Here is a 13,038-nt window from a genome sequence, read left to right as displayed (position 1 = left end):
CTTACCTGACTCGTGTAAAATAACACTTTTATGGCCTAAATGATTCATGTGAGACGCTGATGTGAGCGCTGACAACGTGTGATACGAGCGTTTGATGTATGTGGAGGTTGTAGGTGCTTCAAATATTTCATCTTATATAAACTCATAAACCATTTCCGGCAGGAGGATTTATTCCCGGTCACTCTCGACGCCTCCATGTGCGATTTTGTTTTCCTGTCTGCACGTGCTCCTTTTAAATCCACTGAAATGGATATCGCCACGGTAATTAATGGTAATTTTAAAAGCCAACAAATTCGATGTTTGGGGCGCTGTTTTTGAAATGAAAAGCTGTTATTTCGACTCCGCGACCTCGTGCTGAGGGTCACACTCGTGTCTGCGTGTTGTGATTTGACGACGTGAGGTGTTTCATTTCAAAATGAGATAAAAAAAAAATCATACGCAAAAAGAAAAGAAACCCCACTCCTAAAAATGATTGCATGCAGTGAATTCAAATGAACTGCGGTTGTTTTTAAGAGTAGTAGGTAACGCGCTCGGATGATCGAATGTTAACCCTTCTTTCACACTGGATCCTTTTGCACTGCATGAGTGTTTTTGTGATGATAATGTTGTAATGAAACTTTAAAAGATGCAGTTAGTGAGAAAAGCTCCTCACAGACCAAACCATGTGCAAAGGAAACAATTAGAAGCAACACGTGTCCTCGCCTCCTTCCACAAGGCTAACAGTATTTTAAAGGGTCAGCGCTGACAAAGAGAGGGCGACGCGCTGAGTTAACCCCTGACACCTCACCCCCTATCTCTCCGCGCTCCCGCACCTCTCCCCCCTCTGCCCCACCCATAAACCATTAAGGCTGTTTTCTTGCAGGAAAAAAAAAAAAAAAGATGGCCAACGGAGGTCAGGTCCAAGTCCAAAATAAATTGCCCTCTTTCCTGAGGCTCAGCCATTTTAATAGTACAGATTTATTGTGCTGTGCTTTTTGGAGGGTGATCATATGTATGTGGTCAGTAGCGCGTATGCAGTCTGTGACCCAGCCTCCCTCTCACGTTACACCCTATTTATAACATCCCCTCCGCCGGCTCCCCTCGTTCTGCAGTTCCTAGGAACCACCTCCTGCTCCCAGCCTCGAGCTCCAGTCCCCTGTTCCTCCTGACATCTGAGAGGCTCTGCTGCAGCTTATCCTGGGCTAACTGTTTATCCTGTACAGCCTGGCAACTGGCCGCACTCTCCGGATTACCACGGGACACCCGTTTCAAAACACACTTTGCTTTCTGCTCTGACTAATCGAGAGTAGACCATTTGAATTTTCGAAACTGAAGGAGAAAGTTTTGGGATAGTCAAAGGGAAAAGAGAAGCATCTTGGATATGCGCTTGTGATCTTTTCTTTTTTTTTTGTTGCTTTAGTAACTTTACCCTCTTTTACTTGCCCTTCTCACCTTTCCTGGAGGGCCGTGTGTGTTTGCACGCGATGGATCACACGCTGTTCGGCTGCCTGCGGAGCCCCCACGCCCCGGCGCAGGCCCTGCATCCCGCCTTCACCCAGTCTCCCCTGACTCTGCACGGACGCTCGGACCACGTCTCCTACCCCGACCTGGCCTCTTCATCCTCCTCCTCCTCCACCTCCTCACCCTCTCCTTGTATCATCTCCAGCTACCCGGTCGATGACGGCCTGTTTCCTGGGCAGCACCACCACCACCACCCTCACCGCGGCCACCTGCCCTCCCAGCAGCATCACCACCAGCCTCAGCACCATGCATCTTGGCATATCCCACAGATGCCGTCACCTGCCAGTAGCACACGCCACAACCTTTGCCACCCGCACTCCCACTCATCCCATGACAGCGGGCCCACAGCCCCAGACCTCGGCCACCCTGGGGGGCCCAGTATGTGCGCCAGCACCCCCAGCCTCGGCATCGGCAGCACCCCTACAGGGGCCTCCTGTGTGCCTGCAGACTTTGGCAGACAGACTCTGTCACCTGCTGAGGCCGAGAAGAGGAACGGCAAGAGGAAAAGTGACAGTTCAGGTAAGAGGAGCTGAGATCAAAGTTTGTTTACTTCACTTTTTTTAAGCCGATGCAGCAGAGATTTTATTCCTCAGATATTTTTCCTACACACATTATGAATAAATATGCTCCTAAAGACTTGAAGTAAAATGCTTTGGAGACATCTCTTTGTTCCATCTCATTGTTGGATCAACACCGTCACATAAATATCAGCATTTTAAGAAATTCCAAGCAGAGCTCAAGAATAACAAACATCCGTACTTGTCATTCTGGATCTTTCAACAGCACATTACTGTTGAGATTTGTGCAGCTCTGATAGGAAAACAAAAAAAGTGTGTGAGAAGCAGTTTGAGGGTGTCGGCTGACACGCAGGGAGGTCGTCTCAGCCGGCGGACTGAAGCGTGGAGCGAAAGGCCACATCGTAACTGCGCGGGCACATCTGACTACTGCCATGCTTTGTTTAAAAATCACATCTGGTTTGTTGCGACAACTCTTCAGAGGGCAGAAAATGAGGCGCACAGTAAAGAATTAATGCCGTGGATTGTAAAAGACTACACCGGCGCCTCACACGCACTAAACACCCGACAAACCGAGGCTTTTCAGACTTTTACTCTGAATCTTGTAGTTAAAAAACATTCGGTCACGTTCACTGAAAGGAAATAAAGTTTGCATATGTGTACTGACAGGATGTGATACTGATTTATTTGATCTAAATAAATAAATAAATAAATAAATGCATAGTTAGTTTGATTTTTACAAGGATTATAAATTAATTAAACCCTTAATATGCTGTGATTACTTGTTGCCTTGAATCCCAGTGAGACAGATTTATAAAAATGGATTTATATTCATATATATAGTCAACAAACGTGCTGTATGAGCCGTACAGCAAAGTGCACCATGGCTGTGAGCATCAAGGCTTCTTCTTTATATTTATAAAATGAGTGACTCTGCATCTTCAGACGGATGCAGGTGTTCTGGTGTTTTCTTAAAAGTCACCGACCAGAGTGTGACGTTTATGCAAATAAATTGAAAATTATGAAGCTATATTTAAGGCTTTACATTATACTTGAATTTTATAACCTGCATTTTAATTATTAAACACACACACACACACACACACACACACAAAATAACTTTTTTAAGCAAATTCCTTTTTTACGACTGCACTCTAACACCTCCCTGGTGACCCGCAGGACATTTTCAACCTGCAGTCACCACAATAATCAATCACGGTGTGACAAACTGCCGGGGGTCGGGTCACGGGAGTTCTCTCAGGGAACGTGATATTAGTAAGAGTTCTTAGCTTTCCAGGGAAAGTGTGCTTGACGCTCCCTCAGTCCATTTGAGGACCGCAGGCCCATCCCGCACCCTTTTAAAGGCCTCTTTGTGCGCACAGTGTATCACCTGCACTTGACCACTTGACTGATATTCCTGCATGCGATTAGTTTTCTGGTGGTCACCTCGGAGAGTGTGTATTCCCTCTGACAGGACGGCTGTTGCTGTGGTTTACAACCGGTGTGCAAAATATAATTTGACTGTAAATGTTTGTGTCCGCCCTGTGTTTGTGTGTATGTGTGTATGTGTGACGATGCTGCTGCCTGTCCCGGCCAGGACACTCTTGAATCTCTTCCTGGTTAAATAAAGGTTAAATAAAATAAAATAATAAAAAATTAACAGACAGAGTAACTGCACTGGAAATATATATTTATAATCATTTAGTTTATAATACCAAATAGCAGAAAGCACAGTTAAAATAAACCTTACTCACTGATTTAACAGCATATGTTGCATTCAATTAAAACAACAAAGAATATGCCAAAATAAAGTACGCAGAGCCTTTCAAGGGCCCAGATGGCTTAGTTTTATAGTTCTGTCTGCACTAAATGTCTAATATAGCTCATATCATCCTCATGCAAAATGTCACAATAGCATATTTAATCCACAAGTTCAATGCACCACCTCCTGTTTCCTTTCCTCTTTTGTCAAACCCTTTGGAAACGGAGCCTCTGCCCCCAGATCCCACTTCCCTTGTAACAACAGTTACTACAAACTCATTACACGTGCTGTGCATTCCCTCCACGCTAACGCCAATCACGCTGATTATCAGGGCTAACTAGGTTGCTGACTCAATCAGCTGTCTAAATATCACGCCGCTGCCAGTGGCATGAGATAGAGCCAAGATCGGGTTTCACCATCTGGAACAGAAACTCGAGTGAAACCCGATTTCAGATACAGAAATAATAACAAAACCCGAGAGCTCATTTCCATGCTAGGTTCCCCTCAAATACGAAGCATCTCGACTCTCGACTGTGTTTTAATGCTCGGTTGTGATTGTTTCCTCAAGGAAGGCCGCAGGGTGGGCTAATGAGATGAGCCACAGCTCCCTGGTATTTCGGGTGTCTGGTTTCTGCGGAACCTGCTCATTTTTTGTGGTCACCCGGAGAGTGTCGGTCGGTGCACTTTTCTGAGTTCACGGGTTGTATTTGCACAGACTGATGCCTTCAAGGGAGTGGTCGTCCTTTCAGAAGTTACTAGATTTTCTGTGTGGAACAATGAAAGGTGCTTGAAGTCTTATTTTGTCGAGGGTGTGTTGTAAAAAAGGAGTGAGGTGCTGAAGGCCTCTCACTGGCACTGACACTTTTTCTAAAAAGAAGCGTTAGAAAAACATTGCGGGTGTGTGTTCATTGTTGCGTGTGCCGTCGCAAGATTATTTAACCAAAGGAAAATAGTCACAACTTTCACTGAAGGAAGGAAAACAACTATCACGCAATTTGTCATCATGACAGAGAGAGAGAGAGAGAGAAAATCGTTTTTTCTGCCCTTACTTCTGTTGCACATTATTTTTGCGAGGGTCCCTCCTGCCCTGGGTTCAGTTCATTTGGGAACCCTAAATGACGTGCCCTGTCTGGCTGCTTTACTCATATTATTCCTCCTTTTTTGTGGAGAGATGAAAGTTACAGCGGGGACCTAATTGCTGCGGTGTAGTGGCTGTGTCATAAAAGCCCGCCGCTCGTTTTAACTCCAGGCCTGCTGGTCTGAACCAGCTGGCTGTGTTATTCTTTTATTTCTCTTTACACAACGTCTGTGTTTACCAGAGAGAGAGAGAGAGAGAGAGAGCGGACAAATACGTCTGAAGTTCCGCTTCAATCAGCCACACACTGTTGAACGGCTTCGAAATTACAGGGAGGGAAAGGCAAGGTCAAGGGGGAGCCGGACACAGGCCGCGGGTCAAGCAACGATCTGTTTCATTTCTTAAAACTCATGTGGGAATTCTTGCAGTTTATATATCTGTTTGTCCTTGGCTCTAAAACGCTGCAAGTGCCACACAAATATAACTCTTTGTCGAGCAGTTTCAGTTTACCCCTCGTCTTCTCCTCTTCAGCCTTTCAGGGGAGTTATTTTGTCCTGAAAAAACACACTTAATTAGAAGGAAGATCTTCTTTCCGACAGAGCGACAGAACCGACAGGGGTCCCCGTCTGGGTGGAAACCTTAGGTGAAGAGATAGTTGCTCCTCTGACGTGGCTTCAGGCCTCGCACCATTTGGGAGTCTGGCTCTGGGCTGCAGGACTATTTACAATTTGGCTTTAGGCAGGCCCGCTGGATTAACACACACAACGGAACAGAACCGCAGATGAATTAGCACGCAATCACGGCCGCCTTTCGGGTGCAACGTGCAACTGAAGCGCGTCCAACGGAGAAACCACAAAGGCTGCTCACAATAGGAACGTCTCGGAGGGCAAATTGAGCGTGCGTGTTTACGTCGGAAAGTTTGTGGAAATAACGAAAAGCACAATGTATTTTCTCTGGGCCGAGGAGCTGAAGTGGAGACGACACACGCTGGGATGTTTTATTTCTTTCATATGTACATCCCACATTTTCCCTCATGAGATCTTTTTGTACTTTCTTTTTGTATCTGTTGTTTTTAATTTTCATTAAAGGGTAATACATCATTTATTCATAAGATCTCCAGCATTTTATCGATGATTACTCTATCAACCCAAGTGGTCAAGGCAGCCTGGTTCTGCTCCAGGTTCCTACCCATTGCAGAGCGTTTTCCCCTCACTGCTCATGGGGGACTGCTGGGTAAATTATAGAATACGGTCTAGACCTGCTCGATTTAAAGCTGTCTGGAAATAACTTCTTTTGGAGGTTTATAAATAAAATGAACTTGACATTATCAGGTAACATTTTACGTCATCTAACGCCCTTTTAGAAATGTTCATCTTGTGATTGCCGGACATGTATTATTTTACTGCCATTCTGAAACCTGCAAATAAAATGTGAAACAAAAGATACAAAGCTAAAAAAAATAGTGGTGCTTTTGCTACCAAACGAGGAGCTGCCTGTGAGTTTTTAGGTAAAAAAGGAACTAGGAAATACAGTATATCACGTATCCTGCAGAGCTGCTGTTCCGTATTTGAAGAATAAGGGTGTAGCAGCAGATTCCTTTAAGAAGACAAATTAAACCCATGTTGGCAGTACGAGGGCCTGCCTATTGTAACAGCACAGCTGCCACACTCAGACGCACATGTGCAGCCGCCCGTCAGTCCTTCCAGCCACTTAAAGTGTTCATAAACAATGACCCAACAATAAAGTGTGACTGACAGCTCCCATTGTTTCTCCTACCTCGCCTCTTTTCCTCCCCTGCTGACTTGCACCTGCCACATAACGTTTGCTTTATTTTTCATTTTTTGTTGCATATAAATCTGAGTGGAACAAAAACCTGTGTGGTGTTTGGTTTCAGAGTCCCAGGACGGGAATTACAAGTCAGACGTGAGCAGCAAACCCAGGAAGGAGAGGACGGCGTTCACCAAGGAGCAGATCCGAGAGCTGGAGGCCGAGTTCGCCCACCACAACTACCTAACCAGGCTAAGGCGCTACGAGATCGCCGTCAACCTCGACCTCACTGAAAGACAAGTATGTTCCTACCCACCGCAGCTTGTTTCCCCCCGGGTGCAGACATTATTGAACCCCCCCATTAGCACATTAATGCCATGTTGTGAAAACAGAGGCGGCCTCGGGACGTCGAGGAGGCTTTTCGGCTCGCTACTGTGTTTTTGTAACTTCGGTGTGAGGGGCTATTGTGCTCCAGATGTGGCTGTGCGACGGGACTATCATATTCCAGATGTTCCTGTCTATTCTTTCAAGCAGGCCACAGTCGAGGCAGGGAGACGGGGTCGAAGGAATTGCTGTCTAGCAAGTCACTTCCTCTCTCCCACTACCCCTGCGTGCACAAATTGGTCTCTGAGCGTGGGCCGGTTGCTGTAAAAATGCAGGCACATGAAATAACAGGAGACAAATGGCTGGAAGGAAACGGCGTACAGCCTGTTGTTCTCTGACACCCGTTTGTAAGCTGTAAGCCACATTTAGTTGACACCTCACCATTGATCTTTTGCAGTGTGATACAGTGTGGATTGAATGTAAAGAGCAGACCGGAGAGAGCAGCCGGATCTCACAGAAATACTGCGCGTGAAATGAACACGGCCTCACCGCATTACGTGATGATGGCACGTAATGTATTAAAATTCTGTGCCGGAGCGGAAGCAATGCCAATGGAAAATCCATTAGGTAGCCTTTTGTCTAGTGGACACATGAATTCCTGAATTCAACACAGGCAGCACTGTCTCAAAGTCCACGTTAGGGAGGAGGTCGGGGTGGATGGACAGGTCAAACAAACACGGGGCTGTCACCCAGGACACTGCTGTCCATGTCCTGTGTGAGACCAATGGTCAACGTTGACTTTCATACAGAAGGGTACGGGATAAGTGACATAACACCACTTTTCCTAAACTTAACCAAGTAGTTTTGTTGCCTTAACCTCAATCATTTCCATGGTGCACGTCATTGCAACACACCATCTAATGGGGTGTTAAGAGATTGTGGTCAGGTGACATATTTCTGTGAGTTTCAGAAGAGACCCTCAGATACAAATCACAATTTTAGATGTACATGTGTGAGCCTTTCAGATGATGTGTGTCAACATTTATGTATCAATGTATAACCCTAAAGATTGCCTGAGTACATACAGAACTAAATTTGTGGACATTTAACTTTACTAATAACTTCAGCAATGGCTCCATCTTATTTAGTACCAGGGCCGTGCTTTTAATCGTGCATGCTGGTTCTTACTGGGACACCTACATGGAACAGAGCCATTATTAATGTTATGAGCTACACCTGCTTTTCCTGCAGCCCTATATTATAATGCCTGCCTGGAGGAAGGTCTAACCGGCCTTGAATGTCTGAATATACGTAATGATAGTATCTCGGAAAGTGAAACCGTTCTGTTGTGGCTGAGAACGTCCGTCATGCTGTCAGGGTTAATGGTTCTATTCCAACTCGGGCCACCCATGCTAAACATGTATAGTATGCACCCAGAGTGCTGTGTAAGGGGCTTCAGATAAAAGTGTCCATTTAAGGAATGCTTCTCAGTAAATAAAAATGTCTGCAAGTGTGTTTCAAGGCCTTTAAGGTAATGAGAGCAGTAAACCTGCACAGTCACATTAAGGTTCTCACTCTGATCCGAGAGCGACTGGAAACTGTGACGTGAAAAGTGATAAATGTATCAGAAATGATGTAAATTGTAATCTTCTGCTTTTAAATCATAATACAAAAAGTGTAAAAAACAGTAAAACCCAACTTCTAAATGCCACTATGTCAGCCAAAACCCCCATTTAACTCCACCGAACCGCAGAGCACAGAGTTTGCCATCGTAATTCCACTTCAGCCGTCTGCCAGACTGTTGCAATTAATCTTTTTGTGCCTCGCAGCGGCATCCAATGTGCAGCTCACGTGACCTCAGTTTTGTCAGGGAAAATATACAGCAGGAGATAGCGAAGTAAATACTGGGGAATACAGAAAGAGTTGGCCACGGCACTTGATTTATGCTGCGTGAGCCGTTTGGAGACATTTGATTGATGTTTTATGTCTCTGTGGGTCGTGACACCTGGAATACTTTCAAAGATGGCCGACATGGAGCACCCTCTGCATGTCTGGGGTTTACAAAAGCATAGGAAAGGAAAAAAACAAAAAAAATGAACATTTTAGACGTGTAAACATCTGACAAATAGAGTCATTGAAAGAGCCCGGCTGCCAGAAAAACAAATGTTGGCATTGTGCATTTCTGAAAAAACACAGAAATGTTGATGTGAAACGTTTCTGGCGCCCTCTAGTGTCTGCATGACACCCACAGGGCATCCGACTGACAGCAAGTGCTCCGGAAGTCAGGTGACGTAATATACCGCGCCTCGAACTGCACTTAGGGAGGAAGTCGGGGCGGATGGTTGTTGTCATGCAGACACCGGACTTAGACCGTGGTCCCATGTGAAAGTGAAACTTACATAACAGTACTCATTTTACCCCAAACCACGACCTTTTTCTATACTTGAGCATGAAGTTTGAATGCCTAAACCATGGGTGTCAAAGTGATCCAGTAAAGGGCCGTGTGGCTGCAGGTTTTCATTCCAACCAATCCAAAACACACCTGGTCCAACACATCAACAGTGTGAAGACAGTTCAGGTGATTGAGTAAGTCGAGTCAGGTGTGTTTTTGATTGGTTGGAATGAAAACCTGCAGCCACAGCGGCTCTTTACTGGATCACTTTGACACCCATGGCCTAAACCTAAGTCAGATTCTTAGTATTTGTTGGAATTCACAACGTTAATTGCGTGTGTACAACTGCTGAACTTGAACGTCAAAAATTGTGGTTATGTAAGGGGGAGGGAATGAGAGCAGGTTACACCGGCTCAGAAATGTTCCGATGGTGGTTTCTCAGAAACGTACAATGCCAGTGTGTTTTTTCCTCCGGCGACTGGGTTGTGTCAAAACTGATTGCACGAGTAACCTGGACGGCAACCTTTCAACCGTGTTTAGCAGCTTTAACTTACATATCTCTACATCTTTTGACTTGCACGTCACTTCAGTGCATGCATTTTATTAGCAGTAGTGTCCCATGAATTCTTTTAGCAGCCATTTTGAACCAGTGAATCAGCAGTTCTTTAAATGGACGTTGTGATGCAACTGTGAGTGTGATTATTGGTGTCATGTAAAACAGTACAGGTACAGTTCTGGTGAGTGTGTCTGAATGTGTGTGTGTGTGTGTGTGTGTGTGTGTGTGTGTGTGTGTGTGTGTGTGTGTGTGTGTGTGTGTGTGTGTGTGTGTGTGTGTGTGTGTGTGTGTGTGTGTGTGTGTGTGTGTGTAACCCTTAGGGTCACGTGTTTGGTTTTGACATTAGAGCCTGGCATATATAACTGACCCCCTCCCCTTCTTCTCTCAGAAAAAGCCCAGTGGCTCGTAAAGAATCCGAGGTGATACTCAGCACGGCGTACGCCACTGACGTTTAAGACAAACGTTTGTGCTGTCAACTAACTTCCTGACCATGTGACCACGCAGTCCACGAGTGTCCCCATGACACTCCCCAAAAATAAACCCACCCTGCGTGACAGGAGCGAGCCCCCCTCTCCTCCTCCCCCTCTCCTCCTCTCCCTCCCTTTATGTGTCGACACTCGGGGGGCCTCTGCTGCTACTTGACGTGTAAACCGTTTTAAGCAACAGCTTAATCATCAATCTGAGAGACGTAAATACGGTCAGGGCTGTTGAGTCAGGGAAAAACAGGTAGACGCCAAGTATGAAATGGAACAGCACACCCACACATAATTACAGCTTTAGAAATAGCTGGCAAACCTTTAGAGAGAGCTGCTGTGAAGCAGTAGGGCTTCCCTAATCGCTTCTTGATTGTTTTGTGACTGTTTATTCTCTCCGTAAGAGCGATGAACGTGACATTTTCTGTCTCCTTCCTCCCGTAGGTGAAGGTGTGGTTCCAGAACAGGAGGATGAAGTGGAAAAGAGTGAAGGGCGGCCAGCAGGGGGCAGCGGCTCGAGAGAAAGAACTGGTGAATGTGAAAAAGGGGACGCTGCTGCCGTCGGAGTTCTCTGGCATCGCAGCGCTCCACCACTCGACGGACTCCTTAGCCAATGAGGACAGTCAAGACAGCGACCAGAGCTCCGAGCACGCTCACTTATGATGCACACACACACACACACACACACACACTTGCACACACACACCCGTCCCCACCCCCTCCTCAGAGGATGGGCCCTGCTCGGCCTCAGGACTGTCCTTAGAAGGGCTGCTGTTTGCTGATTCGCCATCGTCATACAACGATGCTAAATAAGTGTACAAATATACAGAGGGGTGATGTGTGGTAGATGATGCAGCCAACATGCAGGCAACATGTACATTTCGAGAACAGAGCACATGAAGGAGGATGTGACATATTTTGAAGCACCATTGGTTAAACAATAAAAACAAATCCTTCAGAAAAGGAATCACGACACTATTTGAAAAGTTTGGGCTCCACAGATTCACTGAATATTTCATAACATTTTGGGAAAATCCTCCGTAATCAATCTGTTGTAAACATTCCATGTCGTGGGCCTTTGGGAGAAGCGGGCTTTGGTTTGCACTGTCGAACACACAGTCTGCACCTCAGTCAGTTTCTACTGTATACAATGTAAATTACAATGTAATTGAGTTATCGATCAAATGAAGCGCCCTGGAAATCACATTTGCCTCGCTAATATAAACGATCTGTAAATAATTCTCTGTATTGTCTTACCTTAACAGTCATTTTATACCCACACTATTCAGCTCACGCCGTAATAAACACTGACAGTTCTTGAGTCGACACTTTTCTGCCTGGAGACGACACTTTGTAAACAAATCTGAAGCCTGGGTTCAATATTTTCTTTAAGTCATTTCAGGATCGGTTGCAGATCGAATAAAACTCAACCAGTGGTAAATGGAATTCAAGATGATTCGATAACTTTTTTTTTTTTTCCCATCCATGCAGCCGTTCATCCATGTGTGCGCTGCACGAAGTGAAGCCGAAATGAATTAAACATTGCGGAGAGTGTAGAAAGCTGGTGATGGGGGTGCATGCTAAATTCACCTTAGCCTCGGGGCAGGGTCGGGACTCCTGCCAAGAGTCGGAGAGAGAGAGCCCGCAAAGGATCGGATTCTGTTACAAAATCCAGTTGAAAATAATGTCTTGACTTGATCTCGTCTTTCACCACATTGTGATTGTGCATGCTAATTTTGTGAGGAGGCACCTCACGCGGCATGTGAGGTTTTTAATTTTCTTTTCCTTCCACCCCCTCAAAACAAACCATGGGAACGACTTTTCTTTAACGTTCCAACTGAAATTGAGTGCAAAGAATTCACAAGTATGGAGGACACGGCATATTTGGCCTTACTTATCTACCATGTACGCAATATCAGCCAAGTTACCACAGAGTATAAACATATACAAGTAGAAGAAGAGTCTTCCCACTCCACCTGCAGCGACTGAGTGCTGTCCAACACCTGATTCCTGCCAACTTCATAAAATAAGAACAAAAAAGTGAGCACATCTCACCTTAAACCTTATAATAGTATAGTATAATTACATTTGCATGTGTAGAGAGAGAGAGAGAGAGAGAGAGAGAGCGAGAGAGAGAGACAGAGAGAGAGACAGAGAGACAGAGAGAGACCAATGCCCTGCTTTAACTATTGACCTACAGGCCAGTGTCAGAGGGTCTAGTGTATCATAACTGGATACCGTACAATAAAAACCAGGCTATGCGCTCTATCTCTATGTTCTCCATGATCATTAGAGTCATTATGTGTGGACATCATAAGGCCCCGCAGTGTGTGTCCAGGCTGTTCCATCAAAAAATCTACGATTACAGGTGACACCATGACCTATCGTACCTTTCAACTGTCCTTGAACCCTCAACCCAAGCTAAGAGCAGCTAATCTGCTAAGAGCAGGTACTCTGCTGCACAACAAAGTCTCATATCTTCATTGTATCTGCTGAGGCTAATCTACGGTGCAGTGGCGTTGTCCTTTCACCCGTGTTACCTAAAGAACAAAAAAAAAAAGAGGTTTGAAGTTGTGCGTGTGTGATTGCAGGCAGGTCTACAGGGTCGTGCAGGTTTTCACAGTAAAATACTTTATCTTCTGTAGGTAGCCTAGTAACAGTAAGCAGATTTAAG

At 45.4% G+C, this 13,038-nt stretch overlaps 1 protein-coding gene across 1 annotated transcript; it reads left to right on the top strand.

The window, feature by feature from the left end:
* Nucleotides 1-1,097: 1,097 nt before the first annotated feature.
* Nucleotides 1,098-11,796, top strand: meox2a (mesenchyme homeobox 2a). The gene is made up of 3 exons (XM_083919158.1): nt 1,098-2,019; nt 6,747-6,919; nt 10,809-11,796. Exons 1-3 carry the CDS (start codon nt 1,464-1,466, stop codon nt 11,025-11,027), a joined length of 948 nt encoding a protein of 315 aa, XP_083775284.1. The 5' UTR covers nt 1,098-1,463; the 3' UTR covers nt 11,028-11,796.
* The last annotated feature ends 1,242 nt before the right edge of the window (nt 11,797-13,038 follow it).

The sequence above is a fragment of the Echiichthys vipera genome (assembly GCF_963691815.1).
Source record: "Echiichthys vipera genome assembly, chromosome: 8".
NCBI classification, from domain to species: Eukaryota; Metazoa; Chordata; class Actinopteri; order Perciformes; family Trachinidae; genus Echiichthys; species Echiichthys vipera.
Note: the sequence above shows the minus strand (reverse complement) of the source record. Positions and strands in the feature narration are given on the sequence as shown.

Excerpts from the sequence above, each read along its gene's own strand:
- meox2a (XM_083919158.1), top strand. The coding sequence starts at position 1,464 with ATGGATCACACGCTGTTCGGCTGCCTGCGGAGCCCCCACGCCCCGGCG. Across the intron at positions 2,020-6,746 it reads GAGGAAAAGTGACAGTTCAG|AGTCCCAGGACGGGAATTAC; the intron begins GTAAGAGGAGCT and ends GTTTGGTTTCAG. Across the intron at positions 6,920-10,808 it reads TCGACCTCACTGAAAGACAA|GTGAAGGTGTGGTTCCAGAA; the intron begins GTATGTTCCTAC and ends TTCCTCCCGTAG.